At 42.3% G+C, this 17,714-nt stretch overlaps 1 protein-coding gene across 3 annotated transcripts in view; it reads right to left on the bottom strand.

The window, feature by feature from the left end:
• Positions 1-748: 748 nt before the first annotated feature.
• CCDC15 (coiled-coil domain containing 15) overlaps positions 749-17,714 on the bottom strand; it is a 77,021-nt gene continuing 60,055 nt past the window's right edge. For all 3 annotated transcript variants that reach the window (XM_082682803.1, XM_082682802.1, XM_082682804.1), the window contains 3 exons: positions 3,432-3,608; positions 3,077-3,225; positions 749-1,670 (listed from right to left, as the gene is read on the bottom strand). In XM_082682803.1, the coding sequence (XP_082538929.1) occupies positions 1,549-1,670; positions 3,077-3,225; positions 3,432-3,608 (448 nt within the window). In that variant the 3' untranslated portion in view covers positions 749-1,548. The remainder of the gene's footprint in view (positions 1,671-3,076; positions 3,226-3,431; positions 3,609-17,714) is intronic.

The raw sequence follows: 17,714 nt of genomic DNA, 5'->3' as shown, positions 1-17,714 counted from the left end.
CATGTGAGTGGCATTATACTGTATTTGTCTTTTTGTGACTCGATTTCATGCAGCATAATGATCTTAGCACTCATCCATACTTAAGCATGTGATAGCATTTCTTTACTTTTTAAGGCTGAATAATATTCCACTGTACATTTATATACATACCATGCTTTGTTTACACATTCATCTGTTGACAGACACTGGGTTGCTTCCACTTCTCAGCTATTGTGAATAATGTTGCCATGAACATGGTATACAAATATCCACTCAAGATCCTGCTTCCAATTATTTTAGATATATACCCCAAAGTGGAATTGCTGGATTATGGGGTTATCTCCTTAGAATGACAAAACTATTCTAAAATTTGACAGTGGTGATAGTTGCACAATCCTAGAATAGACTAAAACCCACTAAATTGTACACTTCAAATGCATTAATCATATGGTATATAAATTATATCTCAATAAAACTGTTAAAAAATACAACTCCTAAAGGCTCCTAATTACTTAAAGCTTTTGACTGAACTAGATTATTAATCTGGTTAACTAACCTGTCAATCTTGTCATACAGGTAATTTTTGGCTCTAATTTTCGATGACCTGGCTAGATGTTTAGTAGGAGTTTTTTTGAGACGTAACCTAAGTGCTTCTTCAACACTGCTCCATTACAGAAACGTAAGAAAAAGAAATTCATAGTATCTTTAATTCAGTAATAAACTTTTCATATTTTGTGTCAGGAAATACTGTGAAGAAATAACACACTCATACTAACTACAGAAATTTTTATTTCATCTGTTTTGTAGCTATGCCATTCACCAGATTCTTAAAAGACAGGGATAAATAAGGCAGGACTTGATTACTCACTTTGACTTCAAGTTTACTTTTTGAAAAGTCACTCACAATGATTTCACCTACAAGATGCTCAAAAGACAAGAGGTTTTATTCACCTTATTTTTGCAATACAAAATTATAAAATTATAAAGTCCTAAGTCCAATGTCACTGAATGGGGAAAGAGATAATAAGTTAAAAAACCAGTAGAGAAAAATCTTGAGAAAAAAATATGCATCAAATTCAGATTCTTCTCACCTCTAATTGTTATACACAACTAGTAATGCTATTGGCAATACAGATGGCCACTGATACTTAGAAACTCATATCATCTTCTTTTCAGCTTTATCTAGACATTTTCAATCTTGTCAAGATTCAAAGATACACTTTAAGAAAGACAATAAATGAGATAATCTCAAAGATTTCTCATGATCTCTTCTGATCAGAGCAGAGCTAAGTAAAAAAAAACCTTACTGGTCTGAGTGATCATTTTTAAAACAATAGACTCTCTACAGTTCACAGCAAAAATACCAGTTTGGAGGTCGACTTTCAATTTCAGTCCCAGGCAGAGGCTGAAACAATGTTTATGATCTAATTATAGAGATGGTTGTCTTGTTCAGACAGTCCTTCTTTCCAGATTACACATTTTATACATTTTAACAGCTTTTCCGAAATAATCTCTCAGGGTTGACTTTAAGTGAAGATTGAAATACTAACAATTGGATTCAGATTCTCATTACAGATTTTTCAAAGTCCGTCTGTGCGCAGAAGCCAAATTATGCATGGCGACTCGAACAGTTGAGGTCCCCTCAGGGATATCACAGGAATTGATGACCGAATGTAGTGCCCGGGTATACGCTGCAAATAAAGGTTTGCACAGTGAGGAATGAAGTTAGATTCTAAACTACTCACTCTGCCAATCTCCTTCCCATTACTACTGCTTCTCTACAAGTCTCATAGATATTAACTTCTCCTATTCATTGAATAAACTTACTATTTAGTACATGTCAAGCACTCTGTGAGGACAGAAAAGATAATGACGAGAATGGACACAAAAATAATTAAATTGCAGGGCGCCTGGGTAGCTCAGTGGGTTAAGCCACTGCCTTCGGCTCAGGTCATGATCTCAGGGTCTTGGGATTGAGTTCTGCACTGGGCTTTCTGTCAGCAGGGAGCCTGCTTCTCTCTCTTTCTGCCTGCCTGCTTATTTGTGATAAATAAATAAAATCTTTAAAAAAAAAAAAAGAAAAAGAAAAAGAAAAAAAATCATTAAATTGCAGTGTTAACACTTTCAAACCAGAAGTATATGTAAAATATCATCACCGAATGAAGTGCAAATGAATGAAAATACATCTAGGAAAAGATGGAAAAGATTTCCAGAAGTAGTAACATGTAAGATGGTCTTAAATAATTAATAAGAGTAAAGGAAAGGAGGTCTTCTAGGCAGAAAAATATGTGGAGCAAAAGGCACAGAAAAGGTGACATGTACTGGAAATAGCAAGTTTGATAAGGTTGGAGTGTCTCCTGGGGCCAGAGAGAAAATATGCCAAATATGGCATGCATTTTGTACTGTAATGTTGAACCCTCAAGGTTTTAGAACAGAAGAATGGCATGATAAGATTTGTGTTTTTAAAATTTAACTCACAGAATTGATGAGAAACTCATATCATGGGGAAGTAGGAATACAAATAGTGGCGGTATTTTGGTATTTTGGTGTGTGCATGAAGCCTACATAATCTCTACACTGTGTACATCAATATGTTTAAGGATGGCCAGGAAACAGAAACATCAGTGACAATAAGAAGGACTGTTTTCTCTAGCTGCGATTCCTGAAGATAGTGTTTATACTGGTCCTCATTTTCCTCTGTGTCACCTGGCAGATCTGGGAAGTCTAATGTGGATAGAGATGGTAATAAATCTGTAAGTAACAGTAAAGTATCTGAGTAACAGGGAATGCAACTGGACAGATGGCCATAAAACATAAGCCCTAATTTCTTCATTTATAGGAGAACCAGGAAGCCAAGTCTCCCTACAGTGGAGTAGAAATATTTCCCCAGCATTAATGGAGACAAGAAGATAGCCAATCTCAAAAGGATTATAACTCACTATAATTATTTTTATTGTCCCAGAGTTGTTTTGTAAAGGCGTTATAACAGTCTCTGATATCAATCTCAATAAATGCTAACTTACTGTGATCACTACATTTCTTGTTTGTTTGTTTTTTAATTGCCACCAGACCACAACCATTCCTTTAAGAAGCTCACCTCTATGGTTTTTATAGAAAATACAGTTGTTGGCACAGGTATCAGGATGAGCATCCCAAAAATCAGGACCACAGCAGCACAGTGGAGGTAGAGTAATATTATACAGCCGCATTTTCTCCTGGATCTGGACTCGCAGAGCTTCCATATATCTATAAAGATACAATATGGTCAGGCAAAGTGGACCTTTGAGCATGAGAATGAGCATGAGTCCTTATCTGACGACCAGCTTTAATCATTAAAACTAGTTCACATCTCTGTGTCTCAACTCTTCCTCTTTGTACTGGGAAACAGCACTGGGGAAAATACAGTGCTATTCCTCTAGAGCCATGACTTTACGCAGAACTTTTCAAAATACCTTTGGGATTCCTTTTCTCTCTGTTGTTGTTTTTCTCTGACTCCTTTTAGTTCCTCAAGTTTCATCTGGGCTAATATGTCACTCATCTTCTCCCCTGAATACAGCTCTTCGTGAAAGTTCATTCTTAGTATCCTCTGTTCTTCAGCATAACGTTGCTGTTCTTTCTTTTTTTTAATTCTGAGAATAAAATCATAGCAGGGTTAGGAATTTCATAAAATCATTATTTAAATTAGCTTCTAGACCCAAATAATTCAAGGAATTCCCAGAAACAAGAGAGTCAGGAAATCAGTTTAGCACCCTAGGGTAGCCTTAAAAACTCCTGCTGGCTGACTGAAGGTTATTCTACAGCTCATGTAAATATATAGTCTCTCAAATGACAATGACCACTGCTTACGTATAAAAAGGTTTCGCTGTAAGAACACAAGTACAAAAGCTTTCTTACCTTAAACAATCAAATAAATAGATAAATCAACCAACCAACCAACCAGACAAAATACAAAAACAATGGGTTTTATGACTCTGGACATCAGGTGATGAGAGGCAGTGATTCTTGACAGACAGTAAACAAATGAAGTGAGCCCTATTAACTACCAAAACCTACTGCCTTGTAAGTTTCCAGGCAGCAGCATGAGGTAGGAGTATTGAGGTAGAGCCTGGTAGACTTCCTGAGTCAAGAAGATGGAGCTGAAGGTCAGGGACCAAAGGCAACTAGAGTTCATAACAGAGAATACCAGAGAGTGGAGAGCTGTTCAAGAGTGAAAACTTGGAGATCTACTGTGTGTCCTTCTGATACAGACCAGAGTACTCTGTACCTATTTGAAAAAATAACCTGAGGCTAGGAACAGAATCATCAAAATGGGTAACAAGGAACAGTGACTAGGCTCACATAGAGCTGGGAATAGTGCCTTTTCCCACCAATCAAACTTGAAAAACTTGTAACACACAGGGCATTGGGCAGAGTTTTCAGAATGATCTTACCGCCACATTGGGGAATGTTGGTTAGTCCTAAACTGAGCACTGTTCCAGACACAAGGTCATAAATTATAAAAGCAAATCCCCAAAGTAATTTAACTGTACCCCAAAAGCTGAAAAAAATTTATAAGAATACAAAGATACCTAGCAACTAACAAGATAAAATTCACAATGTTTGACATCTAATCAAAGACCACCAAGGATGCAAAGAAGCAGGAAAACTTACTCATAATGAACAGAAAAACCAATCAAAACCAACCTAGAACTGAGTTATTATGATTAGCACAGGAAAACATTAGAATAGTTATGCCTACATTTTATACATTCAAAAAGTTAAGATATAAAAAAGATAAATCAAACTTCTCAAGATGAAAACTATAACTTCTGAAATGAAAAACACACTGGAGAACAAGCCTATATTTAATGAAATCAATAACTAATAACCTTTCAAAACAGAAAGCACCAGGCCCACACGGGATCACCAAATAATCATGGAAGAAATTATACCAATTCTCTACAATCTTCCTTCAGAGGACAGAAACAGAATGGGTATTTCTTAGCTCATTCTATATAAGGCTAGCACTACCCTAATACCAAAACCAGACAAAGATATTACAGGGAAAGAAAACTAGAGGGGCCCTGGGAGGTTCAGTGAGTTAAGCATCCGCCTTTAGCTCAGGTCATGATCTCAGAGTCCTGGGATCATGCCCCACATCGGGCTCCCAGCTTGGCAGGGAGTCTGCTTGTCTCTTTCTCTCTGCCCTCTTCCTGCTTGTATTCTGTCTCTCTCTCAAATAACTAAATGATGAATGAATGAATAAATAAATAAATAAATATACAAACTAGAGACCAGTATTTCTCATGAATACAGAGAAAGAAATCCTCAAAAATGTTAGCACATCAAAACCAACAATGTAGAAAAAGAATTATATGCCAAGACCAAGTGGGGTTTATCCCAGGAATGCAAGGCTAATTCAACATGGAAAAAAAAAATCAATGTAATCTATCACATCAACAGGAGAAATAAGAAAAATCACATACCCTATAAATATACATAGAAAAAGCATCTGACAAAATCCAGCACCATTTATGATACTCTTGGTAAACTAGAAATAAAAGGAAATTTCCAAACTTGATAAAGGGTATCTACAAAAAACCTATAACTAACACCATACTCAAAGGCGAGAAACTAGACACTTGCCCCTAGGATCAGGAATATGGCAAGATTTTCTCCTCACCACTTCTTTTCAACGTGATACTGAAAGTCTTAGCCAATGCAATAAGACAAGAAAAGGAAATAAAAGATAAAAAAATTGGAAAGGAAAATAAAGCTGTGTTTGTTTCCAGATGACATGACAGTCTATGTTCTTCCCAATCTGATCTATAGATTCAATGCAATCTCCCCCCACCCCAAATCCCAATAAGTTATTTTATAGAGAGCGACAAAGTGATTCTAAAGTTTTTATGGTGAGGCAAAATTCCCAGAATAGCTAAGATAATACTGAGGGAAAAATACAAAGTTAGAAGATATATACTACTCAACTTTAAGACTTATTACAAAGCCGCAGTGATCAAGACAGTGTGGTATTGGTGAAAGAATAGACAAATAGAATAGTATGGAACAGGAAGCCCAGAAATAGACCCATCTTAATAGAGTCACTGATTTTTGACAAAGAAGCAAAGGCAATGCAATGGCATGAAGATAGTCTCTTCAACAAATGGTGCAGGAACAACTGAATATCTATGTACAAAAAATGAATCTAGACAAAGACCTTACACTCCTCACAAAACAAAAAGGGTCACAGAATTAACTATAAAATGCAAAACTAAAAAACTCCTAGAAGATAATTTAGGTGAAAATCGACATGATCTTGGGTATGGTGATGACATTTTAGATACATACCAAAGGCATGATCCATAAAAGAAACAATTGATAAGCTAGACTCCATTAAAATTAGAAACTTCTGCTCTGCAAAAGGCACTGTGAGAAGACAAGCCATAGACTGGTAAGAAAATACTTGCAAAAGATATTTCGTAGAAGACTACTGACCAAATATACAAAGAACTCATAACTCAACAATAAGAAAACAAACCTAACTTTAAAATGAGCCAAAGACCTAACAGACATCTCAGCGAAGAATATATAGAGTTGGCCTTGAACAACACAAACTTGAGCTGTATGGATCCACTTACATGTGGATTTTTTTTTAATAATACAGTACTGTAAATGTATTTTTTTGTTTCTTATGATTTCCTTAATAACATTTTCTTTTTTCTAGCTTATTTTATTGCAAGAATATAGCATATAATATATATACCATATAAAACATGTGTTTATCAACTGTTTATGTTATTGTGAAGGCTTCTAGTCAACAACAGGCTATAAGTTGTTAAGTTTGGGGAGAGTCAAAAGTTACAGGTGGATTTCAACAGTGTGGAATATTACTGCCCCTAACTCCTACATTGTTCAAAGGTCATATGTTTATGGGATCATTCCTTCATGATGAGTGAGTAAGTGAATTATTGACTCACTGACTGAATGGTGAGGTTACCCTCTAGTGAGCATTAATATGGAAGACAAATATCTTCATATCTTTTGCCTAGAGAAGTCTGTACATCTAGCTCTTCCCCAGACTTCCTTGTCACCAACTTCCCAATAATGGTCAAGTCTCTGACCATCCAGCCAAACCATACCACAGCCCAAGGATCAACATGAACTCTCACCTATGAATAAGCATAAGATTTTAGGTTGAGTGAACAGTAATATATCTTAGATCACAAAACAGAGTCATACTGGCCCTTCAATCAATTCCCAGACTTGAGCCAATTTACAGACCAAGAACCTCTTGGACGAAGTGAAATCCCTGTCCCTTTGAGGAAGGACCTTGCTATACTGTCAAAATTTTATATTGCTAATCTTTCTTCCCCAAAGGGACCATGATCTACTAGCCAGATGCCACAGTTCTGAGTCAGACAACTGTGATTATTGCTTTGGCTCAATTGTCCAATTATGGTAACCACATCCCTCTTGCCCTGCCACTCTGGAATCCCACCACCCCTACTACATCAGGGATCCCCATTTGGTGGTTTCAGTTCCAAAAGAGAAGAGTGACCACAAAACTCTTCAAGGATGTTGAATTTCTCACAGTGGTGATGAAAGGTGTGCCCTCTTGACCCTTCCAGAGTTGGTGAATAGGTCTTTCACGAGAAGTCCACTCTAACATACCAGTATCCCTAAGCTTTTGAATACCTTTCTCTACAACATACCACCTACAACAAAGCAGTTCTGGCATTTAACTTCATTTTGTGTAGGCGACGCTTGGGGCCATGGTTTAGTCAACCAACTTCTAACTCCCCCATTTCAAACACTGAATCTGGAGTCACTGCTGAGTGGGCCCATACCAATAGATTCTGTCTGATCCAACTTTATATTCTACCCACCATGATCTTATACTTCTATGACCCAGTCTATACATACTCCCCAGTCGTCTATTGCATTACAAATCACTCCTACAACTTAATGGCAGAAAACAATAATAAAGACTTATCTCAGTATTTTTGTGGGTCAGGAGGGCACACAAGTCACGGTGGAGACAGCTTATCTCTGTTCTATGATGTCCAAAGCCTCAGCTGAGACTCAAATGCTGAGGAGCAAGAATCATCTGAAGGCTTAACTGAGCCTGGAGGTTTCCGGACAGGGCGTATTCATGTGCCTAGCAAGTGCATGCTGGAAGTTGGTTCCTCCTGACATAATCTCCACAGTGTTGCTTGATCTCCTCACAGCAGGGTGTCTGGCTTCCCAGAGTGAGCAATTCAAGGGCCCAAGGTGGAAGCTGCAATTTTTGTTAACGATCTAGCCTGGGAAGCCACACACCATCAGTTTGCAATATCCCTGATCCTGGATCAGCCCTCTTCATTGTGTGTGGGCACAATACAAAGGTGTGGATACCAAGAAATGCCAATCATTAGGGGTTACCTTGGAGGCTGGGTGCCACACCTGGCATGACAGATCAGGTAAAGCCAGATCAGAGCAGTGTGGTTCACTGTCCTGGCTATTCTAGCCATGGGGTCTACAGATGCTATTCTTGGTCTATCCGATTTTTCATCAGCCCAATCCAATAACCTTCCATAGGTGGAGAGATTATCACTTCTGCAAAGGGAAGCATCAGCTGGAATCTTCAGAGCAAAGCCCCACAAAGCTGTTTTGCCAGGCTGGACAAATTCTTTGCCTGACACGCGTCTCTGGGACGCCATTTCTGGAGGCACATTTTCTGTGGCTGCTAATCAATTTCGAGCTGAGTGGGAAGGGGGAGCGAAACAATAGCAGAGTTTCAGAAATGATTCTCCACTGAGCAAAGCTAAAAGAAATCTACATTCACATAGTAGATTTGCATAAAAATAGTCTTTTCACTCTTTGTAAACTGCCATAAACATGATGTGCGGTGACACGCGACATGTTGCTGGAGCCAGCAGGAGTTTCCACTCCCGCATGCTATGGTTCCTGCTGGAGCACCTCTGCAGCTATTCTGCTGACCTCCAGGACCACGGGAAAGCCTACACGTTTCCTTCTCATCACCTCCTCCATCCTGTGGTGGGAGCCTTCCTGCCATTTTGCCTTTTCAGATGGAATGATGTGGCTCAGGATAGCCTAGACAGCTCATCCTGAACAGAGGGCCAAGGAAAAGCAGTGGACAGGCTGTGAAGGGCTTGGTAAACATGCGAGAGACACTGAGGCACCAAAAGCACGCCTGCCCCACTAGAGAAGCGTTGCCTATAATGCACTCTCTCCCCTTCCAGGGAAGGACAACCTCACACAGGCGTGCCTCTGTTCTTGATGGAGCTCACTACAGCCGAGACCTGCTGCTTCTGAATAGCTAAGTCAAGGTGGAGAGGAAGGGATTTTCCTCCAGGAAAACAAGGACTTTTGTTTCCATTACACAGCTTCTGTTATTATCGAGCTGTGTGACCAGGGAAAGTCTCAATCTTTCCACCTGTAGTTTCTTCATCTGTGGATAAGAATAACCCACTTCTCTGGAGCTTGGACATGAAGTTACTGAGTGTAGAAGGAATAAGTAAATATTCACCAAACTCCAAAACACCATTAGGTGAAAGGCTTACAAGGGAAACTGGGCAAAAGAGTTATTTTGCGCCCCTAGTAATTCCCCTGGCTTCCTTCAGAGCTGAAGGGAAAACTGGGCAACAGTGTGATTTTGCTCTCTAGTAATTCTCTTTGCTTCCTTCAGAACTGTGTGGCATTAAGACAGGGCCACAGGCTTGGGAGCCAAATGCCTGAACACCTGCTTGCTCTACCTTATTATGTGCCTGGAACACTGCTCCCCACAGAGCCTGCCACTTTAAAATAATGGACTTGGCCAGTGGCCCCTGTTCAGTGCTTTCAGCTCTGGATTTCAAGACCTTGAGTTTAAAGGCATTCTTAGAATGGTCACATGGTGCATTGAGGACTGTGGACCAGATGGACACCTGAGTTCTCCCCAGATCTTCAGGACAGCTCAGAGATTAACCCATCCCATTTCTTCACCTTGACTATACAACTGATAGCCCAGGGGATCCTGTAAAAAGTTATCAATCCCCTGCCTCACCCAGACCATTGAAAAGGATCTGAGGGTGGGGCCCCTGCTTAGATGTAGTTTAGAATGCTCCCCAGGTGGATTCAAATGTGCATTCAAGGCTGAAATCATCTGATCCATCATTATTCACAGCTATTAGCAGAGAGGCTCCGGTCCAGGCACAGGCCCAAACACTCTGGTAGTCAGCTTCACAGTTGGAATTGAACTTCAAAGTTCATGAACCCCAATCCCTAGAAGTGACTATCTCCCCATCTATGGAAGCTCCTGGATTTCCTCAGTAAAAATCATCCCAGATCCCAAAGTAGCAAGGGAAAGACACTTCCACAGCAAGAAGGCAATTGGACACATACTGACTTTCTGAGAGTCACCTTCCCCTTGGCAATCTCACTAATCACAGGTGCTATTATCAAGCTGTTATCAACTACAAGACCCCTAACTTAAACTTCAGCTTTGCTCAAAAGAACAACTGATGGGACATAGCCACAGAGAGTCACATATAACAGGAAAATCTGCTCCTGCTTCAGCTTACTTGTCTTCCAAGAGGTATGCCTGTTGGTTGCCTCTCTACCTAGGCCCTTGTGGTTGAGGCCATTTCCTTTTCCAGCAGACCAGGAAGTTCTGTGAGGCCCACTGCAGTCTGTGAGTTCAGAGACAAGGAGAATGGCCAGGAATCAGACTAAAGTTCATCTTCCACGTTCAAGTGTCCTCTCCTGCTGATGTGGAAGGGCCATCCTCCCTCCACAGCTGTTTCCCTCGCTGGTCCCCTCCCCCATTTCAGGAAATGAATTGAAAGCAAGTAGCAGCCGGGTGGTTTCGCCATCCTACTTCATCATTTCGTGGCTCAGAGACGCAATTCAATCACAAAAAGAACTGCTCGACCTATAGTTAGCAGATCTGGATTCAGGTCTGCCTCTCAGGGTTGTGACAAAGATCCTTCTCATTAATGTACATGAAGGATCTTTGTAAGCTGTGGAAACTTGGGTGGGGGGCCTTTATTATTAGGGAATTGAGGGAATTGAGGCTCGGATAGGAGTACAAATACTCAGAAGGACTGATTTTTCAGAGAAGTAGAATATTCTGCCCAAACCACTTTGGAGTTGAGAAATGGCTCCAAGGGATCCTTGCCTACATCTACAGAACATGCCTAGTATTTATGGGCTCCCTGAGGGCACACAATGGGGCTTACTGATGGAGGCCTCAGCGTCAACAGAAGCGTGGCAGAAGCTCAGAGCCAATGCCTCCATAAAGAAAGCTATACACTGTGCTGCTGCCGGGCAAATGTGATGATCCTCACTATGGTCATTCATTGTGCCCATGGAAAATGCCCATAAATAGTTGTTGAGTGAACTGATTTCAATACAAGGTAATGCTCATGTTAATCCAGACTCCTTTGAGATCTGCAATTCGTCAGGGCAGAAGTAATAGATATTACTGAGGATTACATTAGTTGGAGGAAAAAAATTACCAAACAAATCTCTCCAATTATATAATACATATATATTGACTGTAGTTAAGAAGTAGGTAGTACAGATATGTATAGTACTACACAACAAAAAGAAATAAGAACACAACTCAGTTTCCTATAACTTTTCTAGTGACATTTATTGATATGTGCCCCAAACCGTGTTGGGCATTGCTGCAGAAAGAGTATACAAAAAAATCACCCACAGTGTTACAACTGAGGTGAAAGCCTGCATGGGCTTGAGGGGGTGAAGGAGTCAGGAAGGACTTGTGGAGGGGGAGACATGTGATGAGGCAGAGAAGGGGAACTAGGAGAACAAGCCAATCAGGGAATCGGGTGACAAATGGAAACTCTTAGAGCATATTATGATCAAGCCACAATAGCTACGGCTGATTGAGGAGTGACTATGTGGGCACTGTGCTAAATGCTTTACATAGAGTATGTCATTTGCTTCTCATGGTTAACTCCATGAGGTAGGTCTTTTTATTCCCATTCTGCATATGAAAAAACTAGACTTCAGAGATCACAAAGTAGGAAGTGGCGGGAACAGGATTCAGACATCAGTCTGACTCACACCCTCCCCACAGCCCCTCAATCCTTGCTTTCATGTAGTCCAGCATGAACGGAATTAACTACTCATGGTCCGAAAGGCACACTGGGGGAAAAGACAGGATGAAGACAAATCATGTAAAGGTTTTGTTTATGGATTCCGAGATGACTTTACTGACCACAGAGGCTGGGGAGAGGAGCCACAGGAAGGGAAGAAGGCGAAGAACAAGATTAGAATTGCAACTGAGATCATTCCAGTGGCCATAGGAAGAGTGGTCTAGAGATCACTTAAGAGACTGTGATCGAGATCCAGGCTTGGGGCGAGAAAATCACAGCTTGGCTCCTTGAGAGAACAGCAGCCCATCACCTTGAGCTTGTTAGAAATGCAGATTCTTGGGGCACCTGGGTGGCTCAGTGGATTAAGTCTCTGCCTTCGGCTCAGGTCATGATCTCAGGGTCCTGCGATCAAGCCCCACATCGAGCCCCACATCAGGTTCTCTGCTCAGTAGGGAGCCTGCTTCCCCCTTTCTCTCTCTGCCTGCTGCTCTGCCTACTTGTGTTTTCTCTCTCTCTCTCTCTGTCAAATAAACAAATAAAATCTTAAAAAAAAAAAAAAAAGAAATGCAGACCTACTGAATCAGAATCAATATTTCAACAGGATGCCCAACTAACTCTACTGCACACTGAAATTTGACCAGCGCTGACATTAAGGACAGAAGCTCTGCCTGGTGGGGACAGGAAGTGGGGAGACAGACACTCCTCATAGAGGTGCATAGCTCTGAATGGTGGATGCCTTTGAGAATCAGAGGAGAGCCAAGGACCTTGTCCCAGAAAAAAATGCTGATGCATACCAACATCAGCCTACAATCTGAAGGGCTTCACAGAGCCCTGAGGAGCATGAACCATTACTGGGTCTGTAAGAAATCCCTGAAACTTAATTCCTTAATAATTTAGTTGGGGAGGAGTGGTATGGGGTTTGCAGTTAAAAAGAAGAAGAAGAAAGAAGAAGGAGGGAGGAAGAAGAAAGAGGAAGAAGGGAGGAGGGGGAGTAGGAGGGGGAGGAGGTGGTCCAGGCTTCAGAGCCTAGACCAGGCTTTGGTCACTGCAGCCAGGGCAAAACTCTGTTCCCTTTTCCCCCCTCCTCTGCCTGCATTGTTCTGCAAATCCCCTGGTGACTGGAGCAGATCCCCTGGCACTGCAATCCTCGGCCCACCCTGGCCTCCAGAGCTGGACCTGACCTGCCTGCCTGCTTTTCTTTTCTTTGGCCCCAGAAAAGTCAAAATTAGCCTCACTTTTGTTCCTTTTCTTCGATGCCTCTACAGTCTATCTCAGGAAAGGATTATTGTGCTCTGGGGACTGTCTCTTGTGGGATATGGGGAAGGTGATGAGTGAAAAGGAAAATGGTCTTCAACAAAGTGGTTCAACTCAGACAATCACATGGCTTTCCAGTAACTGCCCACCACTGCTTCAGGAAGGCTACTGTTTCAGCTCCCAAATATTAGCCCAATAGGAGGCCAAGGAAGGTTGGGGAGTGGTCAGAGGTTTGAAAGCATGACCACTCGAGCAAAGGACTTCTTTTGGTAGCCTTCTGACGTGGTACTACAAATGGCGATACCCTAGAGGCTCTTGTCCCATGACTTGAGTTCAATATCACTGACTGAGTTCTTTGGGGATCAGGAGACACATTAGGGTCACTGCCAGGACAGAGAGAAGTGGGAGCGACGCCCAAGGTGTGGGCTCCGGAGGCAGTAGCATTTGACCTGGTTTGAATCCACAATTAACTACTTCCTGGCTGCACAGGTTTTCCTTGCTGACTGCTCTAGGACCAGATGGAAATATTCTTTCCTCTCACAATGAGCACTACTAGAAAAACAAAACCATGTTCAGTGAGCCAGGGGGGCAAATGTGATGTGAACTGTCAGAGCTAAAGATTTCACAAAAAGAACTCAAGGTGTGTCAGGCATTTGCCTTATACAACTTCTCAAAAATTCCAGAGAGAGCTCCCACTGACCTCATTCAGGCTTGCTTGGCCTGACATCCCCAGATATCTGGGAAATGAAACCAGTGGTGGCGGCAGCATGTGAGAATGCTTTCCTGATGGGGAGGACATTTTTCCTTGTGCTCATGTGGTCTTCTATTTGATATACCTGTGGGTGGAAGGCAGTTCAGTGACAGAAAAGAGCTATGAAGTGATCAGAGCCCCAGCCTTTCCCTGCTGACCACTGGTAGCAGCTGTCTCCCCAGCCTGAATTCCCAGGGGGTTCACTTCCCTCCCATAGAGAGTTCTGATATTGGGATTCCTATTTTGGACGTACATTTTCTCCCATCTGAAAGCATGCCCTGAGAGTCTCAAAGGGAATGTATTATTTGACAGGACACTTGAGATTTCATTTTGAGAGCCGTACTATGTTTCCGCCTTATGATGACAACTACTACCTCAGCTACCTCACCTGCCTCGCACAACTCCCTGCTTACACTGACCATATGGGCAGCCTTCCACCCACTTTGTCCGTGCCCTCCCCATGGGTCCCTTCCCCTGGCATCTCACTAGGATTTGGGATTCCTCCCCACTCCTCCGCTCCCAGACCTACTGAATCAGCGAGACTTGAGAATCTGTATGATAAGCAGACCGCCTGGGCAAGTCTGCTGCAGGCTGGGGAATCCGAGTCAGCTCACAGCCTCCCAACTTGTACAGGTGAGTCTTAATAACCATTACATCTCAGTCTTCTTTATTTCAGTGATTCTCTACCTTGGCCAAATATCAGAATCATGCATGGGGTTTAAAAAAAATAACATATAATATGGATTCCAATGGATGTGTAGGTTTCGCCTTCTTCTCTAAGAGGCAAAAAAGTGCCTTAAAATCCCCAGCAATGGTTCCACCAGAAGAGTAATGTTAGCACCTGATAATCTCTTAGAGAAGAGCCCTAATAAGAATCAGTCACTTGGCACCACTGAGGGAAGGCAGTCTTCTGAACAAAGAAAGTGTGGGGACCCCAGGACTTACCCTAGCAATTTCCTTTAAAAGACTAACCTCACTGGGGACAGGGAGATGCTCAGAACATTTAGGTTCCAAGATGGTCACAAAAAAGCTATGGACCCTAGATGGATCTCTATGGGTAAGACGGTAGGAGAATGGAGATTTTGGCTCCACTGCACTGGCTGGAGGAGCTAGAACTGGGTCTGACTCACCATTGCAGGGCCAGCTGGTATCTTGGCAGGATGCTGCGTAGGTGAACTGCTAAATCGGGAGATCAAGTCAGGGTACCCATGGCTACAGTTAGCAAAGGAGGAGGTGATGTCCCTTCTCAGAGGGCCACAGCTGGGCCTGAAAGGTCACTAGGAGCAGCTGGTAAGCACCAGTCGATGACAGGGAGGACCAGTATCCAACAGTAATACCGTAAGGCAATTGTGGAGATCACAGCAGAAGTATGGATAACTGCTAATATTTCCCTGATGTTATTTGCCCATCAATGATCTCAGTGTCTCATCTCACAAGTTATTCATTCATTTAGTAACATTTCATAACAGTTCTGTGAGGGAGTCACAATCAACCCTATTGTACAGAGAAGGAAACCGAGCCACGGATGTTACAGGGAGAGTAGCTGCCAGACTGTGTGGCAAGCAGCCCAGCTCTACAACCCACATGGCTAACCACTAGGCAGGCCTTGCTGTCCCTATAATGACAGCCATCATTTACTGAGCCCTTGCTGTGTGCTTTTATGTTCTCTGTGCTCTTTTGGTCCTCACCACTATCTTATGAGGTGGCTACTGTTTTAATTCCCATTTCACAGATGAGAAAATTGAGACCCAGGGAAGCTGGGAAGGTAAATAGTGGACTGATCATTATCCATTCTCTTTCCTCTGGGAAAAAAGGCTGGACTAATCCCACCCATAGCAATTCCTTCACTTTTTAGAACTTCTAAGCCTTTACGCTTCTTAGAAAACTGAAGCTAGGTGAGAATATTTTCTAGATGATGCTGAGTTTCCTGCAATAAAACATGTGTAGTCTTTAGTGAGGAACTGGAAAAACAAAGATAATGTGACAATATTTCTACTTCCAAATTTGTAAAAACAGATCTTATCAATTTCCATGGTCCTGCTTCAGACTTACTAAATCAGAATACATGAAAGGTGAGGCCAGGAAGCTTGAATTAAACAAAACAAAACAAAACAAAACAAAAACCCACAAGAGATGCTGGTACACAGCCAGGGTGGAGAATTACTGCCTTTATTTCCTAGTAATATTTCACAGCCCCCAATGAGCAAGCAGCAGTATTTTCCAAAACTGTCTATAGCTTTCAAATCTTTTTGCTTAGAAAGCAGCTGCACGTGGGAGCCACCCAACGGAGAGGAGCTGGTTAAGGCTGGGGCAGAGAAGCAAAGCCCACAGGGCTCAACACTCACAGCCTCGTGCTCTCTGTCCACGCCTTCCTCTAGCCTTTTCTACTTGGAAAATCATCATCTGTTCTTCAAAGACAGGCCCAAATGTCTTCTTCCTGGTGAACACTTATCCAGTCTAGCCTCCCCTCCTCCAGCCTTGTCCTGCCAAAGGACTGCCACCTTGTGAGCCCACCGCACAAACCTCCCTTAGAGCACGGCCCACCTCATCCCTTCTCTGTGTTCTCCCTGCACTAGGCGAGACACACTCGCAGGACTGGCAGTAATGTACATACTCCCTCTGGCCCAGCAGGTGTCTGGGATGTAGCAACCTATCAGAACACGCTAGTGGAGTGAATAGGAGGGAAAGAAAGAAGAAAAGAGCAAAGATATGGGGATAGGGAAGAAAAAAAGGGCCAAAGTGGTAACCATGGATGGAGGATGGCTAGTGAAATCTGATTTAGTGCTGACCCCTTGAGCACATGTGATCCTTGTTCTGAACTATGGGACAGCCAGTCCAGGGACTCACTTGGTCACCCTTGAACTGTGGGCAGAGTACTGAGAATGAGGTGAGGACATTTATGATTTCACCAGGAATCATTTCTCCTTCCTTCCTTCCTTTTTTTTTTTTTTTTTTTTAAAGATTTACTTATTTATTTTAGTGAGAGAGGGGGAGAGTGCACGAGCAGTGGGGAAGGCAGTGGGAGATGGAGACAGAGACTCCCAAGCAGACTCCCCACTGAGCATGGAGCCCACAGCGGGGCTAGATCTCACGACCCTGAGATCATGACCTGAACTGAAATCAAGAATCAGATGCTTAAATCACTGAGCCACCGAGGCGCCCATCATTTCTAATTTCTGTTGATACTTATAACAGTCTTTTGAGAGACACTGGGGAGGTGGTAATAATCTCATTTTACAGCTGAGGAAACTAAGGCTCAGAAAGCTGATAAACATGTCTGAGGTCACAGGGCTAGGAAGCAGATGACAGGTTAATTCAAATTCATTGCTAGATAAAAGTGGCTCATACTGTTTAGGTCGGAAGAGCCCTAGCATATCATCTGATCCAACCGTCTGGTCACTGGTACATGTTCTCCAAAACCTCTCCTAAGATGGGCGAGGGAGCTGCGTTAGAATAATTCTAGTACAGGGGAGCTCCTTGCAACCACTGCAGCTTGGATGGGGCCCCCCGAAAACTCTCCTTGCATTGCGGTAAACTGTGGCACATTCCCATTAACTCAATCCTCTCCTCCTGAAGACCAATCAAAGGCATGACCCTCTTTCCATTCTGTCAGTTCTCCTCTACTGCCCCTGAGATGCCAAGGTGGACCT

Source organism: Mustela nivalis, assembly GCF_964662115.1.
Source record: "Mustela nivalis genome assembly, chromosome: 9".
Lineage (NCBI taxonomy): Eukaryota > Metazoa > Chordata > Mammalia > Carnivora > Mustelidae > Mustela > Mustela nivalis.
Note: the sequence above shows the minus strand (reverse complement) of the source record. Positions and strands in the feature narration are given on the sequence as shown.